At 40.2% G+C, this 23,913-nt stretch overlaps 2 protein-coding genes across 2 annotated transcripts; both read left to right on the forward strand.

Moving 5' to 3' along the window:
- Positions 1-6,029: 6,029 nt before the first annotated feature.
- LOC145769214 (uncharacterized) lies at positions 6,030-9,952 on the forward strand. Its single transcript, XM_082580801.1, has 4 exons — positions 6,030-6,148; positions 7,536-7,661; positions 9,419-9,590; positions 9,949-9,952. The coding sequence occupies exons 1-4, from the start codon at positions 6,073-6,075 to the stop codon at positions 9,950-9,952; spliced, it is 378 nt and encodes a 125-aa protein (XP_082436927.1). The 5' UTR covers positions 6,030-6,072.
- Positions 9,911-23,900, forward strand: LOC145769374 (uncharacterized). The gene is made up of 9 exons (XM_082580993.1): positions 9,911-10,747; positions 10,962-11,066; positions 13,113-13,208; positions 14,302-14,448; positions 16,752-16,886; positions 17,503-17,571; positions 18,223-18,485; positions 19,228-19,410; positions 23,068-23,900. The coding sequence occupies exons 1-9, from the start codon at positions 10,093-10,095 to the stop codon at positions 23,134-23,136; spliced, it is 1,722 nt and encodes a 573-aa protein (XP_082437119.1). The 5' UTR covers positions 9,911-10,092; the 3' UTR covers positions 23,137-23,900.
- The last annotated feature ends 13 nt before the right edge of the window (positions 23,901-23,913 follow it).

A 23,913-nucleotide genomic window follows, 5' to 3' on the forward strand; every position in this document is an offset into this window, starting at 1 on the left:
ATTATGACGTCACAGCAGACAAATCCATATAATTCCAAAAATATAAATCCAAACTACAGCGTTATTTGTTTTGCTTTTACACTAAGACAATAGCGATTGACGAGCAGTGGCTCCGAGAGGGGGGGGAAGTCGGGCCAGTTTCCCCCCTAGCAAAACATTGTAAAGAAAAAACGAGTAGTTTTTTGTTTTTGCACTTGTGAGGGGGGCCCATTTTTAGTACTAAAGTAAAAATGTACCAACTAAATAATCAACAAATTCTTAAATGAAGTGCGTAGTTCCAAGCATTTCTCAATCATTGTAAATGTCACTCTCGATGCTTCTCATCAAGAACAAATCATTTTCGTGTTAAGGTAGGCGATGTTGAACAGCTTCAAGACATAAAATCTGAAGCTGAAATGATTTCTGTATCACTGAACGGTTTCGATTGTATTGATAGTGTCAACTTGAAAAGTGGTGCTGTTTTAGCTAAGCGGGAACTATTTTTGCTTGACAACTGAACCTTAACTTCAAAATCTGCGTTGGCCAAGCTGTTATATCCAACATAAGTTATCTGGGAAAGTTAAAGGCATCAGTCCAAGCACGATCAAAGAAAGTAAATCCTGTATATTTTTTGTTTATGGATCATCATCATCAGTCATCATCTCCGCCTGCAGCAGATTGCGCATCAACATGAGTTATTTGCTTCCAAGAGTGGCGATTTTGAGCCAACTCGCCCAGTGTCGTCAAGTTGAGTCCGGTCCATGATTGGATGTCGTCTGCCATCGCTTTGGTTGTCTGCCACGTTTTCTTTTTCCTTCTACTTTTCCTTCTATACAGATTTTGGATGAGTTGGTACTTTTGACAGAAAGCCACACAGCAAACTTCAGCTGCAAACCAAAACGAACTACCCCATAATCTCTACACAAGGAATTATTGATTGCAACTTTCGAAAGGTTTTTCCAAATAGTTTTGTTATGATTTTTTTTGTGTTCCGGTAGCTACCTCCAACGGTTGCGCTTTGAGAACGTGGTTTTAGCAATTACTGAAATTTGTAAAGAATTGTTTGCTCTCCAGTAGGCCTATGACTCAAAACCGATTGAAAAGCCTAATTATACAAGTTATGCATCAATTCAGACGTCGCAAAATTTTATCATTTGATGCTGTGATCCGTAACTTTGCATTGCAAAAAGTCCAGAAAGGGTTGAATTAAATCAGGGATGTTCAAAGTCCGGCCCGCGGGCCAACTCCGGCCCACGAGACGTTTTTGTATGGCCCGCGCCTGTTGTTGTACTGTGTTATTTTTGGCCTGCAGACACACAAAAATCATATAATTTCAACATGCAGTTTTCAGAAAAATTATTGTGGCTGTTGGCCGCGAACACTTATTATCAAATCTGGCTCGCGTGGAAAAAAGTTTGGACACTCTTGAATTAAATGCTTGGTTGAACTATTTTCGTTGCTTGTAGGCTTATTGTGTGTTTACAAAGCTTTCTAGACAAAATAGTTAGCCTCAATGGCATTTTTGCTGCAAGTGTAATCCAGTGATTATTATGATTTTTAAATTGAACGTAGTTCTTTTCATGCTGAGGAAAGTAGGCTAATTTCAGCTTAACACGAACATGCAACGCAATGTTTGCTAAAAAGTATTATGGGGCCCATTTTTCGTATTGTTTCCCGACCAGTGCTGACTTCTCTCGGAGGCCCTGTTGACGAGAAGCGTTCACTTCTGTAGCACACAACGTAAACATGACAAAGGAAGATATACTTTTAAGACAAATAATGATTGAATGCAGCAATTTGGTGGGGACAAAATGAAATGCTTAAAAGAGATTGAAAATATTTCTGCTTCCACTTAAAGATTAAAACCAATTTTACGTTTCAGTTGCTTTTGCAGCGGCACATTGCTTGTTGGCATGCCCGCTTGCGAAATTTTTTTTCCACGAACCTTTTATTACTTTGCAAAGAGTTTGTACTAATACAGTGTGAAAGCAAATGTTTGGTTCAGTGGTTTCATTTTTTGCCTTATGTTCGTGAGGACAACGGTTCGACGCCCATCGAAATCATTTTTTTTCTTTAAATTAATTTGTGCGGTGCACAAAAGCTTTTCAAAAAAAGTAGGGTTTAGGGTTAATTCTTATGGTTAGGGTTAATTCTTAATCAATTTGGTAAATCTTACTTTTGTAGTTACCAGAATCAATTTCTTTTCTCAACTTTTTTAAACTTGACTAGACTGGGTGTGTCTCCAGGCTACGTTATGTTTCAAGTTCAATGTTTAGATTTGGACCTGGAGAGCGAAAATTGGCTGCTGACTTTGAAAAACCCGCGAAAAAAAAATGAATTGGTAAAAACAGTTACGCACGCCTCGCGGTAACCAGTAATGGCTAATTTTACAAAATATGTAAATGAGACAAAAAGTTCGTGGAAAAAAATTTCGCTGCCCGCTCATATATAGTCGTCGATAGGACGACAACAATTCTGGGCATGGTTATGGCGAGAAGTGATCAGGACACGATGATCTTCGCTATTGATTCGTTTATTGATTCATTGCAAAAAACAAGCTTGACGTTGAACGACAGAATCCATTGAGGACTAAATGAAAAACACCAGAACGATTGACGGTTCCACCACCAGAACTTCATGAGAATATGAAATCGCTGCGAGCCTGCGATAGTTCAGTGGTTACGCGCCCGGCTCAAGATCACGCTGCGCTGGTTCGACTTTCGAGGTGTGCGCTTGAGCAACTCATTTCAGGACTGCTCTCCATTCAGCGGCACCTAGTGAATAGAATAATTCCCCGGCAACAACACTTCAAGAATCGGAAAACTTCACTCTACCAATCTCGGTAACCGACCCTGCGTTAAGAGCCTCTACAATGCGAAGCTACCAGGAATAACCTATCAAGGCTTTGTCAGTCCGAGGATAAAGATTCCAAGCCAAACTAACCCAAACCTTCGTACACCCTTCTTTAGATATCCCTGGGTTTATGGTTTGCGTTTGCAGTGACGTTTGAAATCAATATTTCTATAATACTTGCAGCAGGAGTGGATTTGGCGTCAAAGACTTCTCAGTCGAAGTGGAGCAGGAGTTTATAAAACCTGACACCTCTGCAGAGACTTGTGATCAACGTCCGTCAATCAAATGTGATGCTATGCGATCAAGTGTGTCTTTTTGCAAAATGTAAGGTTGCTCATGCGCCGCAAAAAAAGCAAAACCAAAGCGCTGAAGATATGGATCAATAAAGTTTTAATTTCAGAAATCAGTGCTCATTAATTTTAACAACCTAAGATTCGTGGAAAGGAATTATTTTTTACAATCTTAGTAGGCTACAATGTCATAGTCAACTTCAATATCAAAAACAGAACTGAGTTCGTTATTTGGTAAAAGTATAGGCTACACTCTGAAAGGCAGACACTCGCGCAAGTACAGTAGCTGAAATACAAACTCGTTTATGCTCATTAGAAAATGAAACTTCTTTATGACACAATAGTATCCCTTTCTATTGTTCCATTGCTCTATTGTTCCATTGTTTCCATTGTTCCATTTTCCATTGTCATATTCATAGACATGGAAATTTAGAAAAAAATAGCACTGTTGGGGATGATGCAGGGAAAAAGAAGCAGAGGTCGGCAAACATTAACTTATTTAAACAGCTTGAATCAATGGGCCACAAACACAACAGTCAAAACGAACAATTTTATACGAATGTCAAATGACAGAGAAGTTTGGAAGACCATGGTCGCCGACGTCTGTATCAGATCAGGCACATAATCATCATCAGTATCCTTTTCCAGTTGCAATAGCCTACGCTTAAAGTCAATATCTCAGTTTGACGTAGACAAAATAACATGCGTGCGAGTAGGTTGGTTGGTTTTGAATCTTTATCCTCGGACTGACAAAGCCTTGATAGGTTATTCCTGGTAGTTTCGCATGCTTGTGGAGGCTCTTGACGCAGGGCCGGTTACAGAGATTGACAGAGTGAACTTTTCCGATTGTGGAAGTGTTGTTGCCGGGGAATTATTCCATTCACTAGGTGCCGTTGAATGGAGAGCAGTCCCGAAATGCGTTGCTCAAGTGCACAACCCGAGAGCCGATCCAGCGCCGCGTGATCTTGAGCCGGGCGCGTAACCACTGAGCTAACGGGGCGAAATAGAAATCAAAAGAGTAATCGAAACTATTTTTTCTTCACTTAAATGGCTTACAACAAATTTTACGTTTCAGCTGCTTTCTACAACAGGACATCAAGTGAAGTTTAGAAAAATAGTTGTTTTGAATTTCTAGCTTTTCAAGATCCAGTTGAGTCTCCTGTTTCTAGATCTTCTTCTAGCTTTGTTGTGCAAAACGTCAGTTAAGCAACAAAAACAACATCTTTTGCTGTTACTTTATTGTTCATCAGATGAACGTTGCCACAGAAGTGAACAATTTTGAGGAACGTCCAAACTTTTCAGTATTCACGACTACCGTTCATGTGTTTGTTATATTTTGACTCACTGCAATTCACCTAACCCTTCTATCCGATCAATCACTATTTTCACAAAAAGTTTTTAGACATAGACGATATACACACCGTGTGACAATGTGTCTATCGCTATCAATTCTTGCTACAATCGGCTGCCGAGAAACATATCGTGGTTTTATAATTGTGTGTTACACATTGAGGTGTTGCTACCGAACTGAACTGGACATACGATAGATCGGGCATAAGAAAAGTACCGAAAATTTGTTCGACGAGTTACCACTGTACATGCATTCCTGCCAGGGACTCACGATTCCCATAGAGTTGCAGCAAAAGCGTAACGTAGGACTTTCTTAAATTTTGGACTTTTTTACCGATACTATTGCAAGGAAAAATATTGTGTTTTAACACTATTCAGTCATATGTTCTTTCACTTTTACAAGTTGTACAGATATTATTGCAGCTTTATCTGCACGCATAACAGTGCTTGCTTTAATGATGTTATAGATTTTCGCTTTGTTCCAGTTAAAATTTCAAGTTTTGTTTGAAGTATATTTCTTATAAACAAACTTTAAATTCGAAGATTATTACGTCAACGCAGACAAATCCAGCAAAGCCCGAAGGATATGAACCAAACTTTTTTTTCTGATGACACAAAAGCGGTTGTTGAAAAGCGTTCACTTTTTTAGCATGCAACGTAAACATGACGTTTTGGAAGGTATATATCTTTTGATCCAAATAATGGATGCAGAGGATTGGTGGGGACAATATGAAATGCGTGCGAACGAATGAAAATATTTCTACTTCCTATTAAATGGCTTACAACAAATTTTACGTTTCAGCTGCTTTCAACAACAGGATATCAAGGGAACTTTAGAAAAATAGTTGTTGTGACTTTGCAGCTTTTCAAGATCCAGTTTAAGCATTTGCAAACAAAATCGTGAATTTATGGTCCCACTATATTCTTATGTCCGCAGATAGCTATGCAGTGATTACGTCTTTGAAAGAGATGCTTTCTTTTTCCTACGCACGCCTTGCTTCATCGATTTAGCGGTTTTACCATTGAAAAACAATTGCATCGACGTAAAAACAATAACTTGTGTTGATGTGCGTCTGCAAGATTTTACTTTTTCCTTCTTTCGTTTTGCTGATCACTCCTTGGTCATGTGATTGTTCGGCAATAAAACGCAAGACCTTGACTGCTTCGTAGCAGTCAACATTTCTTATAGCCTAGGTTCAAATCTAATGTTGGTCATACAGGAATAGTAGCAATGAATTTTTTTTCAAACTGAAGCTAATATACCATTACCTTACTGTGTTGCTTCTAGTTTCAGAGATGAAAGTAAGTTAGACTAACAAACATAATGTGGCCTGTAATAAAAATGCAGCCCCGGAGACAAATTCGTATGAATCAGTAATGTACATAATGTTTTGTTGCTATATAGAAGATGGAAATTAAAAGAGAGTAGTCAAAGTATTACTCAATTAAGCGTTTGTGTTTGCTCATTGTAACTGTACAGCCGCTTGATTTTTATGTTTTCTGTAACACGGGAGTGACATTAAACTCACCTGTAATTGTGTTTTGCAGCAACTAAGTTTTAATTTGTATTCTGTCGGCTACCTTCAAGAACACAACAAACATGTTTAACTCTCAAAACGAGGATACGAACACAACTGAGGGTGTGACAGCGGAAGGTGGATTGCCAGCCAATCACGGTAAGTTTATTTGACTGCCAGCTCTCCGATGTGCTGGTTAATATTTTTTTTATTTTGATATTCATGGCTTTTCGAGTAGTTTGAGCGGAAACAATGCATTTTAGAATGTGATAATTTTTATGCTTGTTAGTTTGGACATAAACATCATATGCATTGTAAAAATTTTTCTTGCAAAACAACCTCAGATCAATGTCTTTGAGTTAGACGTTGTCCATCAAAATAATAGTCTTGAAGCAGGCGCGGATCTAGGAGTTTTTTTCGGGGGGGGCCAGAAAATTTGAAAATCAATTAAAAAGAAAGAAAAAGATAAAATAGATATGAACAATGATACTACGACAGTAGCGTAGCCAGCAATTTTGAAAGGGGGGGAATTGACGGCCGGCGGGCGAAGCCCGACGGCGGTCTGGAGGGCAGCCCCCAGAAAATTTTGAAAAATTACTTTGAATTTGGTGTATTTTGAGAGCATTTTCAACAAAAGTGTGGGCAAAAATATTCCTGTAAAATGGTGCTGTCTGGTGCCATAGCAAAAGGATAAGATCATGTTTTCTTTGGCATTTTTTGGTAATAAAGCTAAGTCTCTATGTTTTCTTGTTGCTAATTCCTGGCTGAGATATTTGAATATTTAGTATTGGCAAAACTCGCTCTTTTAATGCAGTTTCGTTTAAAATTAGGCACACTTTGTTTTAGAGGCATAGAGACTGAAAGCATCATTCTCAATATCGTGGAGTCACACGCGTGCCAAAGGGAGGGGAGTTGTTACCCCCAACCCCCCCTTGGCTACGCCACTATTAATACTACGACATATACGATATGCCATAAAATAAAATAGACATTAAAAGAAACAGCCATTTTCATCAATTGTGAATGTTTAAAAAATACATTTTGCTTGAATAAAAATTGCTAAGCAAGCAAAGTAAACTTGAAATCTGGTTTAAAACCCTATATGCAGTGTCCATGACCAATTGGATGTTTGCAGGCATATACGGCGATTGATTGAAATTATAATGAAGGCTAAAAACTATAAAACGGCCATTCAAGGTTTCAGATTGTTTCAACTGACGTCTTTGGTTCAGCGTTGGTTTCAGCTGAGTCAGCTCCAACAAATGTTGCTATTAAAATGCATTTGAAATTGTATGAAAGAAAATAACGGAGTCTGATCGATGGATGATTTCAACCATAATAATAACAAAAAATTATCCCCCCCGGATAAGTTAAGTCCGCCGTGGGACTAATATCAGCTGTTTAGACGCATATCAAACGATTTGATGCGGATACATAGAATTTCAACAATAATTCCTCACAACATTTCGGGGGGGGCCCGGGCCCCCTGGGCCCCCCCCATAAATCCGCGCCTGTCTTGAAGGATATATTATTTATTTCCTTGCAGAACAAGCTCAGGTTAACCTGATATATCAACTGAACCAGTTTGACCACCGCCACATCATCAACAATATATACCCTGCCCAAGGACTTCAACCAGAACAAGGCAGTGTTCGAACTGGAGATAAAGAAGGTTTGAAACTTAAAGTATTTAGGTTGGAGATTAAAAGGTTTGAAGATTCGAAGTGCGTCAACAGATAGTTTCAATAATTAAAGTAACTTGTGTTCTTCTGGTGACTATAGGCTACTAGGTTACCTCCTGATGAGATGATACCTAGCTTTTATTACCGACGTTTCGTCAGTCAGCACGACTGACTTTATCAAGGGGGCTAAAACAGGTAAACACAACCTGTTCAGCAACGATGGCACAACACAAAAACATACTGATGAAATGAATAAAGTAGCAAAAATCAGAGTTAAAAAACGCAGCAAGATTACCGCTTGTGTAACTGAATGCAGTGAATGCTTAAAACCAGTAGGCTACTTTCCAGCAGCGTAAATTTATCTGTCTTTAAGGCCACCGTCAAGAAACGTTGAAAAGACATCAGACAAGACAGAAAAAAGCATTAGCAATTACAATGATAGAGAAAAAGCTCTGAGCAAAGGAAAAGGTGAAGGCAAAGTCAAAGTAATTTTTTGTACACAGATGGAAAGTTCTGACCATCTTTCTGGTTAAGAGCATGTCGTGCTAAGCAGTGCTAGTACAAGTGCTAGTACAAGTGCTAGTACAGTGCAGTGCTAATCAATCAATCAATCAATCAATCAATCAATCGACTTTCAAAAAGCGACAAACATCAAATCCCTGAAGAAAAATCGCATTATCACTGATGTAAATATTGAATAACATAGGTGCTAATCAAGAACTTTGTAGAATGCCATTCCTTAGAAGATGGAGCTGTTGAATTGTCCTTCGCTGGTTTTCAGCACAAATGTTCGGTTTTCTATAATGTTTGAGAGAAAGCAAACAAGTGTATCAGGGATCTTATGCAGAAGTTTAAGCACTACTGTAGATCTTGGTGCCACATTATATCATAAGCAGCCGTTAGATCAAATAATACACCACCGTCAGGCGGCGTTCACTTCCCATCATGCGACCGTAGCGCATGTACATTTGACTTTTATACCCGTTCTGCCTATAGGCAGAGCGGATAACCTTGGGGTCTCCCACGAGAAAGAAAAACTGAATTAATCAAAAGGAATTTAAGTTTCGTGGGAGAGAAGTAAAAAAATGTCTACCGTGACTCAAATATTGATGTAAAATGACAAAAAATTAGCCAACAAAGTATCACACTACTTAATAAACTGAATTACCCATTCATTGCCTCAGATTCAGATAGCACACACTTTTTATCGCTAATAATAAAAATAATAGAATTCTAAAAATAATACAGATTTTTTAAAATCTTTTCAATTTTTCTGCTGCCCAACTGGCAACCTTCCATGGCTCACCGGTTAAGAAGCACTACTCTATATCATTGGTCAACTAGACGTAAGTTACAAGAGCTTGGGTTATGTTGGTATGTTTTCAATACATATGGTCGACGTGGTACATTGTGCGGTGTGATTTAGATCTTCTTCCAATACATCAACTACAAGATAAAACGGTTTTTCAACTAATGTTGGCAAATTGATAGGTGTTTGAAGAAATACATGTTCGGCTAACTTGGACGTCTTGAAAGTAGGTTTTCCTTGGACGAGACAGTAGAAGGGACATTTTTGGTGATGTACTTAATTCGTTGAGTTGGGGTTGTAAAAACACGCACTTCATTAGGTAAATTTCAGGGAAGTTTAATGATGGCTGTCTTGCAGAACTTTTGTCACAGTTTATTTGAAATGGTATGAGATCACTTAAGCATGAGCGTCATTTTGAATTTTTTTTTCTGTGTTTAGATTTAGACAAGGCCTTCAGGAAACTGAAGGAAACGACTCGTAGACTATACGATTCTGAATCTGATGTGGATGTATCGAGGTTCGATAATCCCAAATCAAACTTCCCAGAAGTTTACCCAGAGCTTCTGTTGGTGGACTTCTTCGAGGGAAGTTTCATTCCCAACGACGACCAGTATGATCCCAAAACCAGACAAATTAAATTTAGTGAGTCCGATAAAAAAGTTTCGATTGATCAATTAGTATCTCGATGTCGATCACAAAATTTCCTATCAATCGTCGGTTACCCTGGTTCGGGAAAGACAACGTTATCAAAGCGCCTGGCAAGGCGCCTAGATCAAAATAAAGATTTTCTAGTGTTGAGAATACCTTTTATGAACATGAGTGATTGCAGTAACGAGCAGCAGACCTTGAAGGATTTTTTGCTTGATGATGCAGAGTTTGACTTGGAGAACCAAGAAAAAACTTTCCTTTTCAAGTGGATAAAACAGAACACCCGAAAATGTTTTTTCATCTTTGACGGATTCGACCAGGTGAAGTGGAATTTAAGAGATAGGCCTAAGGTAAAAGCATTTAACAATAGCCGTTTATTTACATCCCAGGAACTTGTGTCAAATCTGTGTCATGGTTATTTTTTGCGGTACTCTCATATTGTATTCACATCTCGACCACACGCCATGCTTGACGTTCCTCAAAGATGTCGCCCAAAGCAAACGTATTTTGTTGGAGAGTTAACAACCGAAAACATGAAAACGTTAATTGATGCCTTAATCAATGATGAACGGAAATCGAGTGATATTCTAAACAAATTAACTTTAAAAACTCCTCATCTAGAATCGATGTGCCACAATCCTTTGATGCTACAATTATACTTAAAGGCTCTTAGTTCATCGCACGAGACTGCAAATATTTCGACAATGACCCAAATATTTCAAAGAGTGCTGGGAAACCTCAAGTCATCGGAACACACCATTTCATTAACGGATGAAATTGTCGTTAAACTGTCACAAATTGCGTACAATGCAACAAAAAATGGAACTGTATTAATCACAACGGAAGATCTTAAGACAATAAATCTTTCGAGTAGGGATGTCCAAGATATCGTCGTGGCATTATTTGCTTCAAATAAACATTGCGGCCTTTTCGAGGGTAACCGACGCTTGTATTTTTCACACCAAACGTTCCAAGAGTTCTTCAGCGCTTTATACATGGTTCATCAAATGACATTAGAAGATTTTACATCATTTGTTCAAACTAACCTACTGGTTGATCACTGGTCAGTTGTTGTCCAATTTTTGTCTGGGCTTCTCTTGGATCCATGCATAAACAAAGGTAACAAAGCTTTCTTATTGTACTGAAATCAAATGCAATCTTGATTGACCAAAACTGTGTGTTCTATTAAATGTTGTGTAGCCTACAAAATAATAGAGACTAAAGATGAAAATGCGCTACTGTATAATCAATGTAATAAGTAGATTACAGAAACTACAACCGGGTTAAACTGAGTTGCACACGTTTCATGAACAGATTATTCACATTTCTGCAGGTCTATCGAATTATGCAACCAATCAACCTTCTTCAGATGAGTCTGCATCAGCATTGATGCAATCATCATTTCAAAGAACATCTTCGTCTTCACAAGTTGCTTCAAGTAAGAATATCGACTGGACCAACAATCGCCAACCAGTGGTCCGCAGACCATTGGTGGTGGGTGCACAATTTTTAATCGTCCGCAGAACGTTATTTCAATTTTATGGAGATTCAGATTCAAAACTGACGAGTAACAAAACGTATTGTAAATGGTATAAACACGGGTACACAAATGTGACATTATCCAGGCATTATGAAGAAGTCGAATACCGTTGTGACATGAATTTGTGATGCGATACTGACGAGCCCAGCCTCATTGGGGAAATACGGTGTCTATCGCTGTCAATTCTTGCTACAATCGGCTGCCTAGAAACATTATCCAGGCATAGTATAACCTAACATCACTTGTAGCATCTACGTGTATCTAGCGACATTTCAAAATGAGAGTTGGCAACCATGGTTTTGAGCCATGATATTTCAGTTTGTTGCAAAGATGAGCACAAACCGGAGCGGATCCGGATTTTTGGTGTGACAAAAATAAGATCCGGATCAACAGTATGAATTACCCAGCCAGCAATGACAACTGGGACTCTTCTGGGTGCCAAAGGGGCAATATATTGGGCCTAAACTGGACTACACCACGTTACTTTGTTACCTTGAATGGTGTATTTCGTAGAAATAAAATAAAATTTTTCTGATCATTTTATAACTTTTATTTTCTAAATTAATTATTCTTTGTATTAACCTTCTTCGCCACTCCAAGGGTCGAGGGACCAGCTTTTTACCACCCTCGAGCAGTGGCGCCGACTTGGTCTGGATATTTGGGCAAATGTCGTGTTAGTGGTCCTCCAAAATCAAGCGGCGTTGGTTCGACTTACGGGGTGTACGGTTGAGCAACACACTTCAGTACTGCTCTCCATTCAGCAATACCTAGTGGATGGAATAATTCTCCGGCAACAACATCTCAATAACAATCGAAAAACTTCACTCTGCCAATCTTGGTGACCGGCCCTGCGTCAAAAGCCTTTACAAGTATGCGGAACTACCAGAACTAAGTCCTCAAAAGAAGCTTTCCGAGTCTGAGGATGAATATCCACGTAAAGTTGTCACCGAACTGACTAGAGTCTTAACGGGAGGGGCACCAACATTCGATTCGTTGTCTTGTGGCTGCACTGTTGCATTGAGCCGTTAACTTTAAGGCAGAGTAGGATTTATCCATGACTATCATGAATCGGTGATAGATAGTGAAAAACGCTATTCTCAGACGGAGAAAAATAGTTTGAAATCTTAATCCTTTTGCATAACTTCCATAATCATCGGACTTAAGAAACTGAAATTACTTCTTCTAAAATGCTGTTTCGAGGGGCGTAGTCAGGGGAGGGGGAACAAAGGGGGCAATTGCCACTCTTCAGATATATTTAAAATAAAATTCCACACTCTGTTACAGCATTATTTGACAAAGTTTTACTGTTGATTTGGCTAAAAGTAGACTGCACAATTTAAGGATTTTTTTTTAATTTTCTGGGGAAAGCCTCGCAGACACCCCTGTGGGTGCTTCGCCTTTGGTTACTCGTTACCGGCTTCCACGCCCATGTGCACAAATACTAATTTGCCCCCAAAATTTTGTACTGGCTACGCTCCTGGCTGTAATTATTCCATCCACTGATGATTAGCTGTGCTGAAATTGTGTTATTGAGCTGCACAGGCCGATAGTCGAACCAGCGCTGCTTCATGTTCTTGTTTTTTTGTTTGCAAAGTCGAGGATTTGTCGAACTGGCCCAATGAAGCAAACTTCCTTTAGCCTATTTATAAATTGTTTGTTACTGAATGTTGTTTTTTATTTATGATCATATTAGGATAACCGAGTTACCAAATCATTACCTCAAGTAATGGTACTGACAATTGCTGTTTTTTTGTTTTTGTTTTTTTTTTATATCCAGGCTTATGCACGGTGGTTTGAATTTTACGTTAAGTAAACTAAATAGAAAATAGAGGAAGGGAATCTTTGCATCCACGATCCGGCGTGCCATTGAGTGTCTTGCCAAGACAGTGCATGCCACTAACTGACACTGCGCAACGGATAAGTAATTGTGTTCATTTCTTTCAGCTTCTTCGAGTCATGCAATCAGCCAACAACCTTCAGTTGAATCCACTTTAACACAAACACCTTTCCTGCAAACCACGTCTTCACAACCTCCACCAAGTACGAATATGATTTGCTAACAACATTTTAAAGATAGTCAGTAATGATCCGGTACATCTAATTGAAGACGAACCACGATCATATTATTGGCAGACAGTGTTTTTGCTGTGACGGTCAGTAACAAAATAGACTGAACCAAGTCAAAGGAGACTTCATGGCACGTCTAGTTACCAAACACTGTTAGTCCTTGCAATTACATTTGCAGCAGCAACATACAATATATCTAAAACTACATGGTAGCATGAATTGAGTAAGATTATACGTAACACGCGAAATCTTAGATTATTCTATCTTTAAGCCAAGTAAACTTACAAATGAGAACACTTACTTCCTCCTTCTGAAAGTGTTAGCGATGACATAGCAATCAATGCTGATGCCAGACTAATACGTTGTGGGAGCATAGTCTGTGTGCATCTAATAGTAAGGAAAAGTTCTGTAAAATAGAGCCGTCTTTTGTAATAAAATTTATTGTAGTTCTTTGGGTTGTGCATCTGAGCGACGCATTTCAAAGCAGCTTATATAGTATATTTCTAGAATAATAATAATCATGCTTTTATTTGCGCCCATTGCGATAACATACAGTACACTGCGATCACAGATGCGATACAACACAACATGCGATACAACACGGAAGCAGCGAAGTGACATATAGTCTTCGAGTCAGCAGCTCCCTTATTTTGGTTTGCCATTAAGTGTCTTTGCAGAGACACAGACGCGTGCTCTAGAACGGTGTCAAACCCACGTCCATTCGAACGTCGCGCATACGTTCTCACCACTCGGCTACGCAGCCAAGATATTTTCATACAATTTAAGAAGCAAAACATAATGAACCAATCAAAAAATATAAAATCAATAAATATTTCTACATTTTGGGCTCTTTAGTTTTTGATAATGAACCACTTCATGGAACTTCTGACTGAAAATTTCTGCTAACTATTGAAAGCGCATCAACTAGCCTTTGAATAGAGTGTGCCTTTTAATGTTTGAGGTATGTTCCGTTCATAGTTATTCGTCGGCATACTTAGTGTTGTATCGCGGCACACTACCATAGCAGGTACACTGAGGTGGTTAACGGGTCTTGCTCGTTTTTCAGATTTTTTGCAAGATTCGTTTCTTCAAGGATCCCATGCTTCAAATCAACCGCAAAAATCTTTCCAGAATAGTTTATCTGTTCCTCAAAAGCCAAAACTTCAAAAGTTATCAAGAAAAATGAAAATTTTTAAGGAAAAAATATTTCCAAGTAAGAAATTGATAATAATGTAATTTTATGTTAAAAGTCTGTTTATGCTGCTTTAAAACACAAACTTAAAATAAGCTTTCAAACTTAGCTTTTAAGACTTTATTTCACGTAACAGTAAAAGAAAAGTATGTAGACAATAGATTTAAAAGACGACAAATCAAATCTGTCAAAAAGGACAAATCTTATAAATAAAGACAGTGTGGTAGCCCTTATGTTTATATTAAAATGCTTAAACTTGCATATTCTTCTTCTTCTCTCGTATTGTCGCTATATGTCAGGGCATCCGTTGGTTAGCCACTGCCTGGTGTTGTCATCGATGGAAATTAGGCCTTCCATACCATGGGGTGGTCTATATAGCCGGCAATCCTTGATAATGTGGGCTGCCGTCTGCATTTTGCCACACTCACAAGCAGCACTCTCTGCCAAGCCCCAGCGCAACATGTCTGCACCATAGCACCATAGCGTCCAACACAACTTGCATATTGCTTCGTTGTATGCAAATAACAACAACGAATAGGACAACATCAGTAGGCCTATGCATCCTTTATTATGCAAAATAAAATCAGAGACTGTTAGCCCTCGAGCACTTCAAGAATTTTTTTTTTGGTACCAGCATAGTCGTAGGAGATGGAGGGCAGGGGGGGCGGTCATTCCCATGCTGAAAAAAAGTCGTGAATTTGGGCAAAAATGTCCAGTTATTTGGGCAAATTAATCTTACCATGAGCAGCGCCTCCGAGAGAAAACAGGACTGTTCGGGAAATAATACAAAAAATGGGCTAAACAAAATTTTTGTGAGCAAAAACAAAAGCAACGAATTTTTATAATGCGTTGCACCATGTTTTTTAAGCTGAATTTGGCATACTTTCCTTATTGTGAAATTGAATTCCTTTTAAAGTTTAGATTTCAACAACGAATTGACATAAAATAAAACTTTTTTTGATAATAGAAATCCTTCAATGATACAGAAATCGGTAGGCTTAACAGCATCATCAGCCTAGCTTAATACGAGAATGATGTGTTTTTGATGAAAAACATTTGAAGTAGCATATGCAATCATCCAAAAATACTTGAAACAACGTATTTTATTCAAAAATTTGTTTATTTTTAAATCGGCATTCTACCTATAAAAAGGCGATCTGGTACTAAAACACTTCCTCGAATGGGGAATCTACGATCTACCAGTTAGCCTTTCCCACTTTTGAGTTTTAAATTGGTATAATTTTATTTTAGTAGCAAAAATGGACCCTCTTAAAAGTGAAAAAACGAAAAAATAACTTGCTCGTTTTTCCTTTACAATGTTATGCTAGGGGGGAGGGACAGTTGGCCGACTTTTTCTCCTCTCGGAGCTCCTGACCATGATGTTTCGACATCTCACTAGTTTACAGAATATACATAATTGTTATAGTTTATGAGATACATGGACATTTTCTAATGAATGTAAAATGTATTATCATCGATTTTGGAAACTATTGCATGTGGTATTGCAATTTAAGTAGAATGATAAGTTTCGATTTAACATTTGCAAAAATTAAGTGTAAAAAAGCACAATTGGAGAGCAGAGGTAAGCTTAGTTACTAGCATATGGGCTACATTTCTTCACGGGAAGCATTCAAAAGCCTGCTGGGAACTGGTAACCTTATAAATTATATTCAGTAAACACGTGACCCCACTTTTATAATTCATCACCTGCCACTACATGTTGGTTGTATTGAGTGTTAGAAAATTATATGGTTCTTACGGAAATATCTTTCCAAAAATGTAGCTTTCATGTCTCTCTTACCTAAATAGGTTCCGACCCCTGTATTAGACTATACACCCCCCTCAGAGATTGCAAGTAATGCTGCATTTTTGAAAGTATATTTGCAAAGACAAAATTTTTGAAAATTTTGTTCCCCCTTCAAAATGTTTTACTCTCCTACGGCTATGGGTAACGCATCTGAGCTGGACAAGGACACGACTATTTTATAATTTTGTTCTTCCTTTTACAAACAAAACAGAAAATCTTTTTGTCGGCTTCTTTTGGAACAATTTTCATTTATTATGTTTGGAAATGTAAAGTTTTAACTTAAAACTTTCATCGAAACGATAGCGAGTTAAAAAACTGTTTTAAAATGATAAATGTTACAAATTACTGCTTTAAGCATTTAAAACACTAAAATCTCCTACTGAAAAGTCAATATTAGGCTATCGCTTGATACTCGGTGTTCCTCATAATAAATCTAAGTTATCAAATAAAACTTACTTTTAAAAAAATCCGCTCAGCAAATTAAGGCGCAATTGCAAACATGGTTGTATTTTTATAGGTTCTTTTAGCTCTTCAACCATTCAGCTACCTTCAAAAGAATCCGATGCTTCACCACTTCAACCACCTTCCCTGCAATCCCCACTATCTTCACCACTACAACAACCATCCCAGAAAACCCGACTATCTTTGCCAAGTAAAATATACTTTTCTTTTGTGCGTTAAGGACTAAACATTTTACAAAGTAGCTTATGAACAGTCTGAGCACAGGTTACTTTAGTTCTGTATTTGTACACCAGAATTAATCACGTGATTAAGCTTAGCAGAAAACCTGGGGTGTAATAAAGCTGGAACCGCATTTTCACAATTTTTTGATCTTATCTTGTAGAAATATTGGCACCATGCAGATCTGTACCGCTCGTTAAAAGTTTACAACAAATTACATACCAAAACAATTCGGCAGCGATTTTTGTAAAAGGCTTGTATCGTTTTATTAAAAGCCGAGATGCAGCCCTACATTGTGTTGTGAAACCCTCCGAAATATTACTTTTGGAGCATTCCAAAGTTACTATTTTTGTGCATGATGGATTTCATAATTTTTGTTCACATTGCGCCTTGGTGACCACCTTTTAAACTTTGACTGTATCGAGTGACTGTATACAGAGTAGCCTGCATTTATCCAATATCGGATTTTGCCCTCGTGTAGTCTGGAATCAGTGGAAGTATGAACTGTGGCACCAAACACGTAGGCGTTACATCTGCAAAGGTGACGATGGCAAGCCGTAATTTTTATGAGGGTGTGATTTTTTCAGGTGAAAAGTTGCAAAAACGGAAAGTATTTATTTCAGAGCTACATAAGAAAACTCGGGAAGTAGCTGTAGGTAAGTAAACGTTTTTTACTTGCAACATGTTTATTTCAAGCACTCACTCTGAGAAAAGAATTTCGTATCCTTTAGCCCACATCTGAAAATCCTTGAGATCAGCTGCAGTCCCAGTTTGAAACCTTGACTTATGCTTCACTAACTAATTGGGGTATTCGACCAACTCAACACACAACACTACAAATTAATACACACTTATTCGTCTGTCCCGATAGCTCAGGGGTTACGCGCCGGTTCAAGATCAAGCGGCGCTGGTTCGATTCTCGGGGTGTGCGTTTGAGCAACGCATTCTAAGGACTGCTCTCCATTCAGCGGCACCTAGTGAATGGAATAATTTCCCGGCAACAACACTTCCACAATCGGAAACTTTACTCTGCCAATCTAGGTAACCGGCCCTGCGTCAAAAGCTTCTACAAGTATGCGAAACTACCAGGAATAACCTACCAAGGCTTTGTCAGTCCGAGGATAAAGATTTAAAACCAAACCAAACACAACACACACGGGGTACTTCACACACTTAACTTCACTGCCATTGAATAACTTGTGATCAATGTTAGGTTATTTTATGGTTGCAGCAAACCAAACTGCGATTTTAGACTACAGCCTGGTAGAAGGAACTAATATTAATTTCTATTATACCTGCATTATCAGATACCATAGGTCGTGCCATCATCAACATCAGCAGGATACTGAGGGAAGGCAACGACGAGAAAGTGATCCTGACCGCAGGAAGTCATTTTGATAAAGGGAGGATAAAGATGGAATCCTCCGACACTCAAAATGATTTCCATGCGGTAACGTCATTCCTCAAGTTAATGCCAGCTAGAGTTCGACTCCTCACTTTGATTGATTGCAAAATGACTACCAACAAGTTCCTTATTTGGGTCGAGGCGATAAAATCGATGCCTGGATCCGTAAGTCATGTTTAACTTTTAAATAAACGTTTAATTACATTGATTCATGGTTAATTAACATTAGTTTTTGCTAGGGCTGTGGATTCGAAGTCGAAAGCGTTTTGGCGTGTCCGGAGTCGGAGTCGTTAAAAAAGGTAGATTGCGACTCCGACATGATACAAAACGATGAACAATAAAATTTTTGTTTGCAATCTTTTTTAAAAAATTGTTTCTTGTTCTCCGTGTTAGGGTTTTAAACTTTACCAGACAATAGAAGTGTTTGTTCTTGTTAGTTTTTGGAAAAGTCACTGTTTCAATTTCGATTGCAACTTTAGCAAAATTAAATTGAAAAAAATTGACAAAAATTTAAAAAATCTGGCAAACTTAAAAATTTTTCGCAACACTGAAGTCTTAGTCGGCCGCTGAACTCTCAAACATGACCATTGAGTTAACAAGAAGTAAAATTTTATTTCCCGTTTTTGAAACCCACACTTTGTTTTCCTTACAGCTCATGCCTTTCTTTCTTCCTTGTCAATTCTATGGTCATGTTTTACTGTAAAGTTTACAGAGTCGGCAAGTTATAAATCGAGGTCGGAGTCGTATAATTTAGCCCGACTCCACAGCTCTGGGTTTTACGTTGATTTAATTATTTTGCGCCCGAGTCTCAATTTCCGATTTTAATTTCCGATTTTAATTTTCACAAATAAACAAAAGTCACAAACGACAATCATTTGTTGATCATAATGATAATATTTGTGTTTAGATTGTTCGTATGAATCTCCGTGGCAATCTTTTATCCAGCGTCGATGATGTCATCGCATTATTGAAAAAAGTTGAGGAGGAGGTTGTGATGTGGGAATGCCTTGATGGTGATGGGAAGTCGAGAACTCCTAACCTAGAGGAACAAGCCAGAATGCAGAAATCCCTAAACAAGTTGAAAAATATGGTGAGAGTTATTTCCGTTGTATTAACGTTATCTAACGTAACATTTATCAAACTCTAACCTCGAATTGTTTATCGAGAATCTTAAAGTATTTTGTTCTTTTTGGTGATTGTATCCTAGCTAGCCTATGGTAACCTGGAATCATCCAGTTTTATTATTCTATTTTATTTATTGTTTTGTTTATTATTTTATTGTTGATGATGATGATGGCGTATGAGCGATCTTTCCAGGCTAGATTGGAGGGCAGGAAATCATCAGCCACTCAGCAGTCTCGTCGTCCAGGACCCTCAGACCATGCGCACCGTGTGGAGGCCGGTGGGTTAGGCAGTGGTGGATGACATGGTCTGCGGTCTGTACCGTGGCACCACACTCGCATTCTGATGAAGGAGCCAGGCCCCACTTGTGCATGTCCGAACGAAGCGGCCGACGCCAGTTCGCAGGCGGTTAAGCCTGACCCACGCAAGCCTTGCGAGGGACATCCCTGGTGGACGGAGATTGGCGTCGGGTATAAAGTCACGGAGCGTAGAGGTGTGATTTTGCCACTCCGTGTTCCACATGTGGTTCGTCCAGTGTGCCGCACTTAAACCAAGTTCTTCTGCGTTTTTAAGTAGTTGTTGTGCGGCAGGCACAAAGGGGCGTCTTGATTTCAGCCGCTGCTTAATAGGTGGTGGTCGCTTGAATATTGCATGGAGGAGATGGTCGGGGTCCAGAGCGCGGCAAGCGAGAGAAATCGTGGCTCCTTTACGCGTAGCTCAGCGGGTTGGATGCCTGCTAGGATGGGCAGGCAGTCCGTCGGAGTGGGACGCAGGCATCCAGTTACAGTACGCAGTGCGTCGTTGATGGCGGTATCAATCTGGTGGGTGTGAGAACTACGACACCAGACCGGCGCGCAGTACTCAGCGGTGGAATGAACAAGGGCTAGGGTAGCTGTACGAAGAGTTTTAGCACCAGCTCCCCAGCTGGAACCCGCCAATCGCCTCAAAAGTGCGACGCGTGTAGATAGTTTTTGCGCAGTGACTCCAAGTGCCGCCGGTACGTGAGTGACCTGTCCAGGGTTATGCCGAGGTACGTAGGTTCGGCACAGTAGGGCAGGCGTTCCCCATCAATATTAATGTTTATCTCACGCTGTGCCTCCCGGTTGTTAAGGTGGAAGGCGCCGACACTGTCTTTGACTTGCTGAGCTGTAGCTTCCATTTCTGGAGGTATGCTGATAGTGTTTGCATGTCTTGGCTGAGGTTCCTCTCCACTGACTGCCAGTTTCCTGCTGAGTGCAGGAGTGCCAGGTCGTCTGCGTAAGCATATTTCCTGGAGATGGTGGGGGGCAAGTCGTAAGTGTATATGTTGAACAGGAGAGGAGCCAAGACTGAGCCCTGTGGGACGTAGTTTTTAAGTCGGCGTAGTCTGCTTCGACGACCGCTACCGGTTGTGAGGGTAAAACTGCGGTTTTGTACAAGTTCCATCATCATGTGGACCATGTGTCTGTCAGGGAGCAGACGGAGTAACTTGCACGGCGCCAGCCTTCTTCTTAGCCGAGAAGCTGTCCTCAATGTCTTGGGTCATAAGTGTGACCTGATCTACGGTTGATCGTCCGTGTCGGAGACCAGCTTGTTCACGGGGGAGCTGCGGATCTATTATTGGTTCGACACGGGCGTAGATGAGTCTCTCGAGGATCTTGAAGGGGATGCAGAGCAGTGAGATTGGACGGTAGCTCTTCGGGTCCCCTGGGGGCTTCTTTGGCTTAGGAACTGCAACCACAAGGGCTCTTCTCCAGATTCTGGGAATTCTCAGGTGGCGCAAACAGCAGGAAAGGAAGTCTTTTAACCCGGACTTTATGGATGCAGCAGCATGGAGTATCAACTCCGGGCATAGGTGGTCAGGGCCCGGGGCTTTACCTGGCTTTATGTGCTGGAGGGCGGCGGAAACTTCTTCCGGGGTGAACTCACCCGAGATGTTGTCCCCGTCTGGGGTTGTTACCTTCCAGAGGTCCGTCATTTCTTGTAAGACGGATCTATCTGATTCACGGTCTCTCGATTTGTATTTCCCGTTCTCCACAAGTTGTGAGGCGATGGAATTTGCTGAAACGGGACATTGTTGACGAGAGGCACGTGATCTGCCAGTTAGGTTGTTCAGTGTACTTCATGCTATGCGGCTGGAGTGCGTGAAGTCGATTGATTCAACGGCTTCTGTCCAGCGCTCCTTCCTCTTTGAGTCCAGCCTTGCCAGCAGGGCTGTGGCTGAGCTGTTGGTGTCATTGCCCTGGGGGGGGGGGGGGGGGGGGGGGCGGGGGGGGCGTGGAGGAAGTCGGAGTAGAGGCTTTCGCACTCCTTATCCCAGCACGGTATGTAGGTATTTCGTCGGCCGCGGGGGATGGATTGTTTTGCCGCTGATGTTATTGCATCACAAAAGTCATGGCAGGCTTCTTCCACGTTGTTGGTGTGAGGGGGTGGGAAATACTGTGTGGCTTCGTTAGTGAGGAGGCTATAGTACTCCCAGTTAGCCATTCTGAAGTTCCATCGTTTCACAGACTTTCTCGGGACAGGCATTATGAGCGTTGGAGCCGTGATAATCGAGGGTTGATGTTGGGACCTGGGGAACTTCCCTAGCACACGTCTGTCCGGTTGGCAATTATCGGGGTCATCACTTGCGAAAGCCAGATCGGGGTTTGTACCGGTGTTCCAGCGCCCGGAGAAGAAGCTCGCTGCACCCTTGGGATCGTGCAGTAGGGTGAGGTTATTATTGGCTGACCATGAGGCCAGGCTTTCTCCGTCGGTGTTGGTGGTGTTGTAGCCCCAGTCAACGTGGTGGCAATTAAAATCGCCAGCATAGAGGCTGGGTTGGGGGAACACTGGGATGGCTGTTGGTGTTAAGCGTGAGAGTGGTGGCTTATAGACATTGATGATGTGATAGCCTGATATGTCTATGCATAGCCACTCTATCTCCGATTGGGCATTGGATTGGTCTATTGGCGTCCAGCTTAGTTGCTCATGGACAAACGTGGCGAAGCGTGTTTCCTGCTGATGGTTGCGCCTGCGAGTGTGAAGTTGGGTATTACCAACTTATCCACAGATGTGCAGTGGGTCTCCTGGAGGAGAATAACGAGGGCCTGATGTTTTGTGGCCAGATACTCGATGATGCTGAGCTTGCTGGCCGTAATGCCCTCGGTGTTCAGCTGCAGTACGGTGGGTCGTCGGTACTTTTCGACAGAGGAGCTGTCGCGCCCTGAGAAGGTCGTTTCCCTAACCACCTTGCGCTGAACATGGGCCTGGTTTGCTCGAGTGTGACAAGCTTTGCTTCGCATATCTTTTTTTTCTTGAAGATATGGTACTGACGGGAGGGACCACGAGAAGGTGCTTGTTCTTCCCCCCATTTTATTGTTGATTCTAAGCTAATAAACATTAAACCAACGTCAATTTTGTGCCAACATATTATTGTTTTTATTGACTTGGCTATTAAAATTCATTTAACAACTTAGCTGTAATCTTCCATCTATTAGGAACGAAAAACAAACAATTAAAAGGTTTTTGTTTCTCGGCAGTCAAGTGTAGAAGAATTGACAGCGATAGACACGTGTTTCACCCATGAGGGCAATTAAACAATTAAAATAAAAAACAATTAAAAAGTTGTTAAATATTTTTTAATTCTTCACTTTGTCGTTTTCAGGAGTTGAAGATTTGGGTTGGTTTCGATGCTGATTTCAAGGAAATTTACCTCACGCACAAGAATCGATAATTGATAAATGTTATTAGGCTATTACATTGATATGTTGTCATTTCGTAACTAATTAATGTGATCTGTTGTTTGTTTGTTTATTACATGGATTGCTTGTTTGACCACGACGACGTATCAACGATAAATGACGTTTTATCAACATAAAGTTTAATGCTGCCGGTAATGCAGTTTGTGTTGTCGTTGGCTGCATAGCCGAGTGGTGAGAACCCTGGAACGGCAATCGAAAGGGCGCCGGTTCGACACCGCTCAAGAGCATGCGGCTGTGTCTTTGGCAGGACAAGGCATGCCTGAAAGAAGGACACGAAGATTGGCTTCCTTGCCTTCCTTGTCCTCTTAATCTAAATCTTCAACCACCGGGCGTAAGCGTGGATACGACGACGAATGTATTGTTAGTAAGAATTGAGGTTATCTCTGTTCGAAGGGGTGAAAACTAGAACATGACTATAGAATCGCCAAGAAAGAAATTTTATTTCCAGTTTTCAAAACCCACACTTGTATTCCTTGCAGGTCATGCTTTACTTTCATCCTTATCCATTCTATGGTCAGGTTCTACATGTTTTCAACTTTTAACAGTGGTAATTTTTTTATTTTGAAATTTTTTTATTATTTATTTTTGTTTTTTGTGTTTTCGGTTAAAAAAAGCTACTGATATCTTCCATACTAGAACTAAAACCTTTCGAATGAAATTTATTTTAAAACGCAGCACAAACAGTTTGTTGCAATTGATGTGCGTTCAACCAAAAATTCAAGTGGGCCTAATTAATTTTCGTGGGAGGC

Source organism: Aplidium turbinatum, chromosome 4, assembly GCF_918807975.1.
Source record: "Aplidium turbinatum chromosome 4, kaAplTurb1.1, whole genome shotgun sequence".
In the NCBI taxonomy this organism is placed as follows: Eukaryota; Metazoa; Chordata; class Ascidiacea; order Aplousobranchia; family Polyclinidae; genus Aplidium; species Aplidium turbinatum.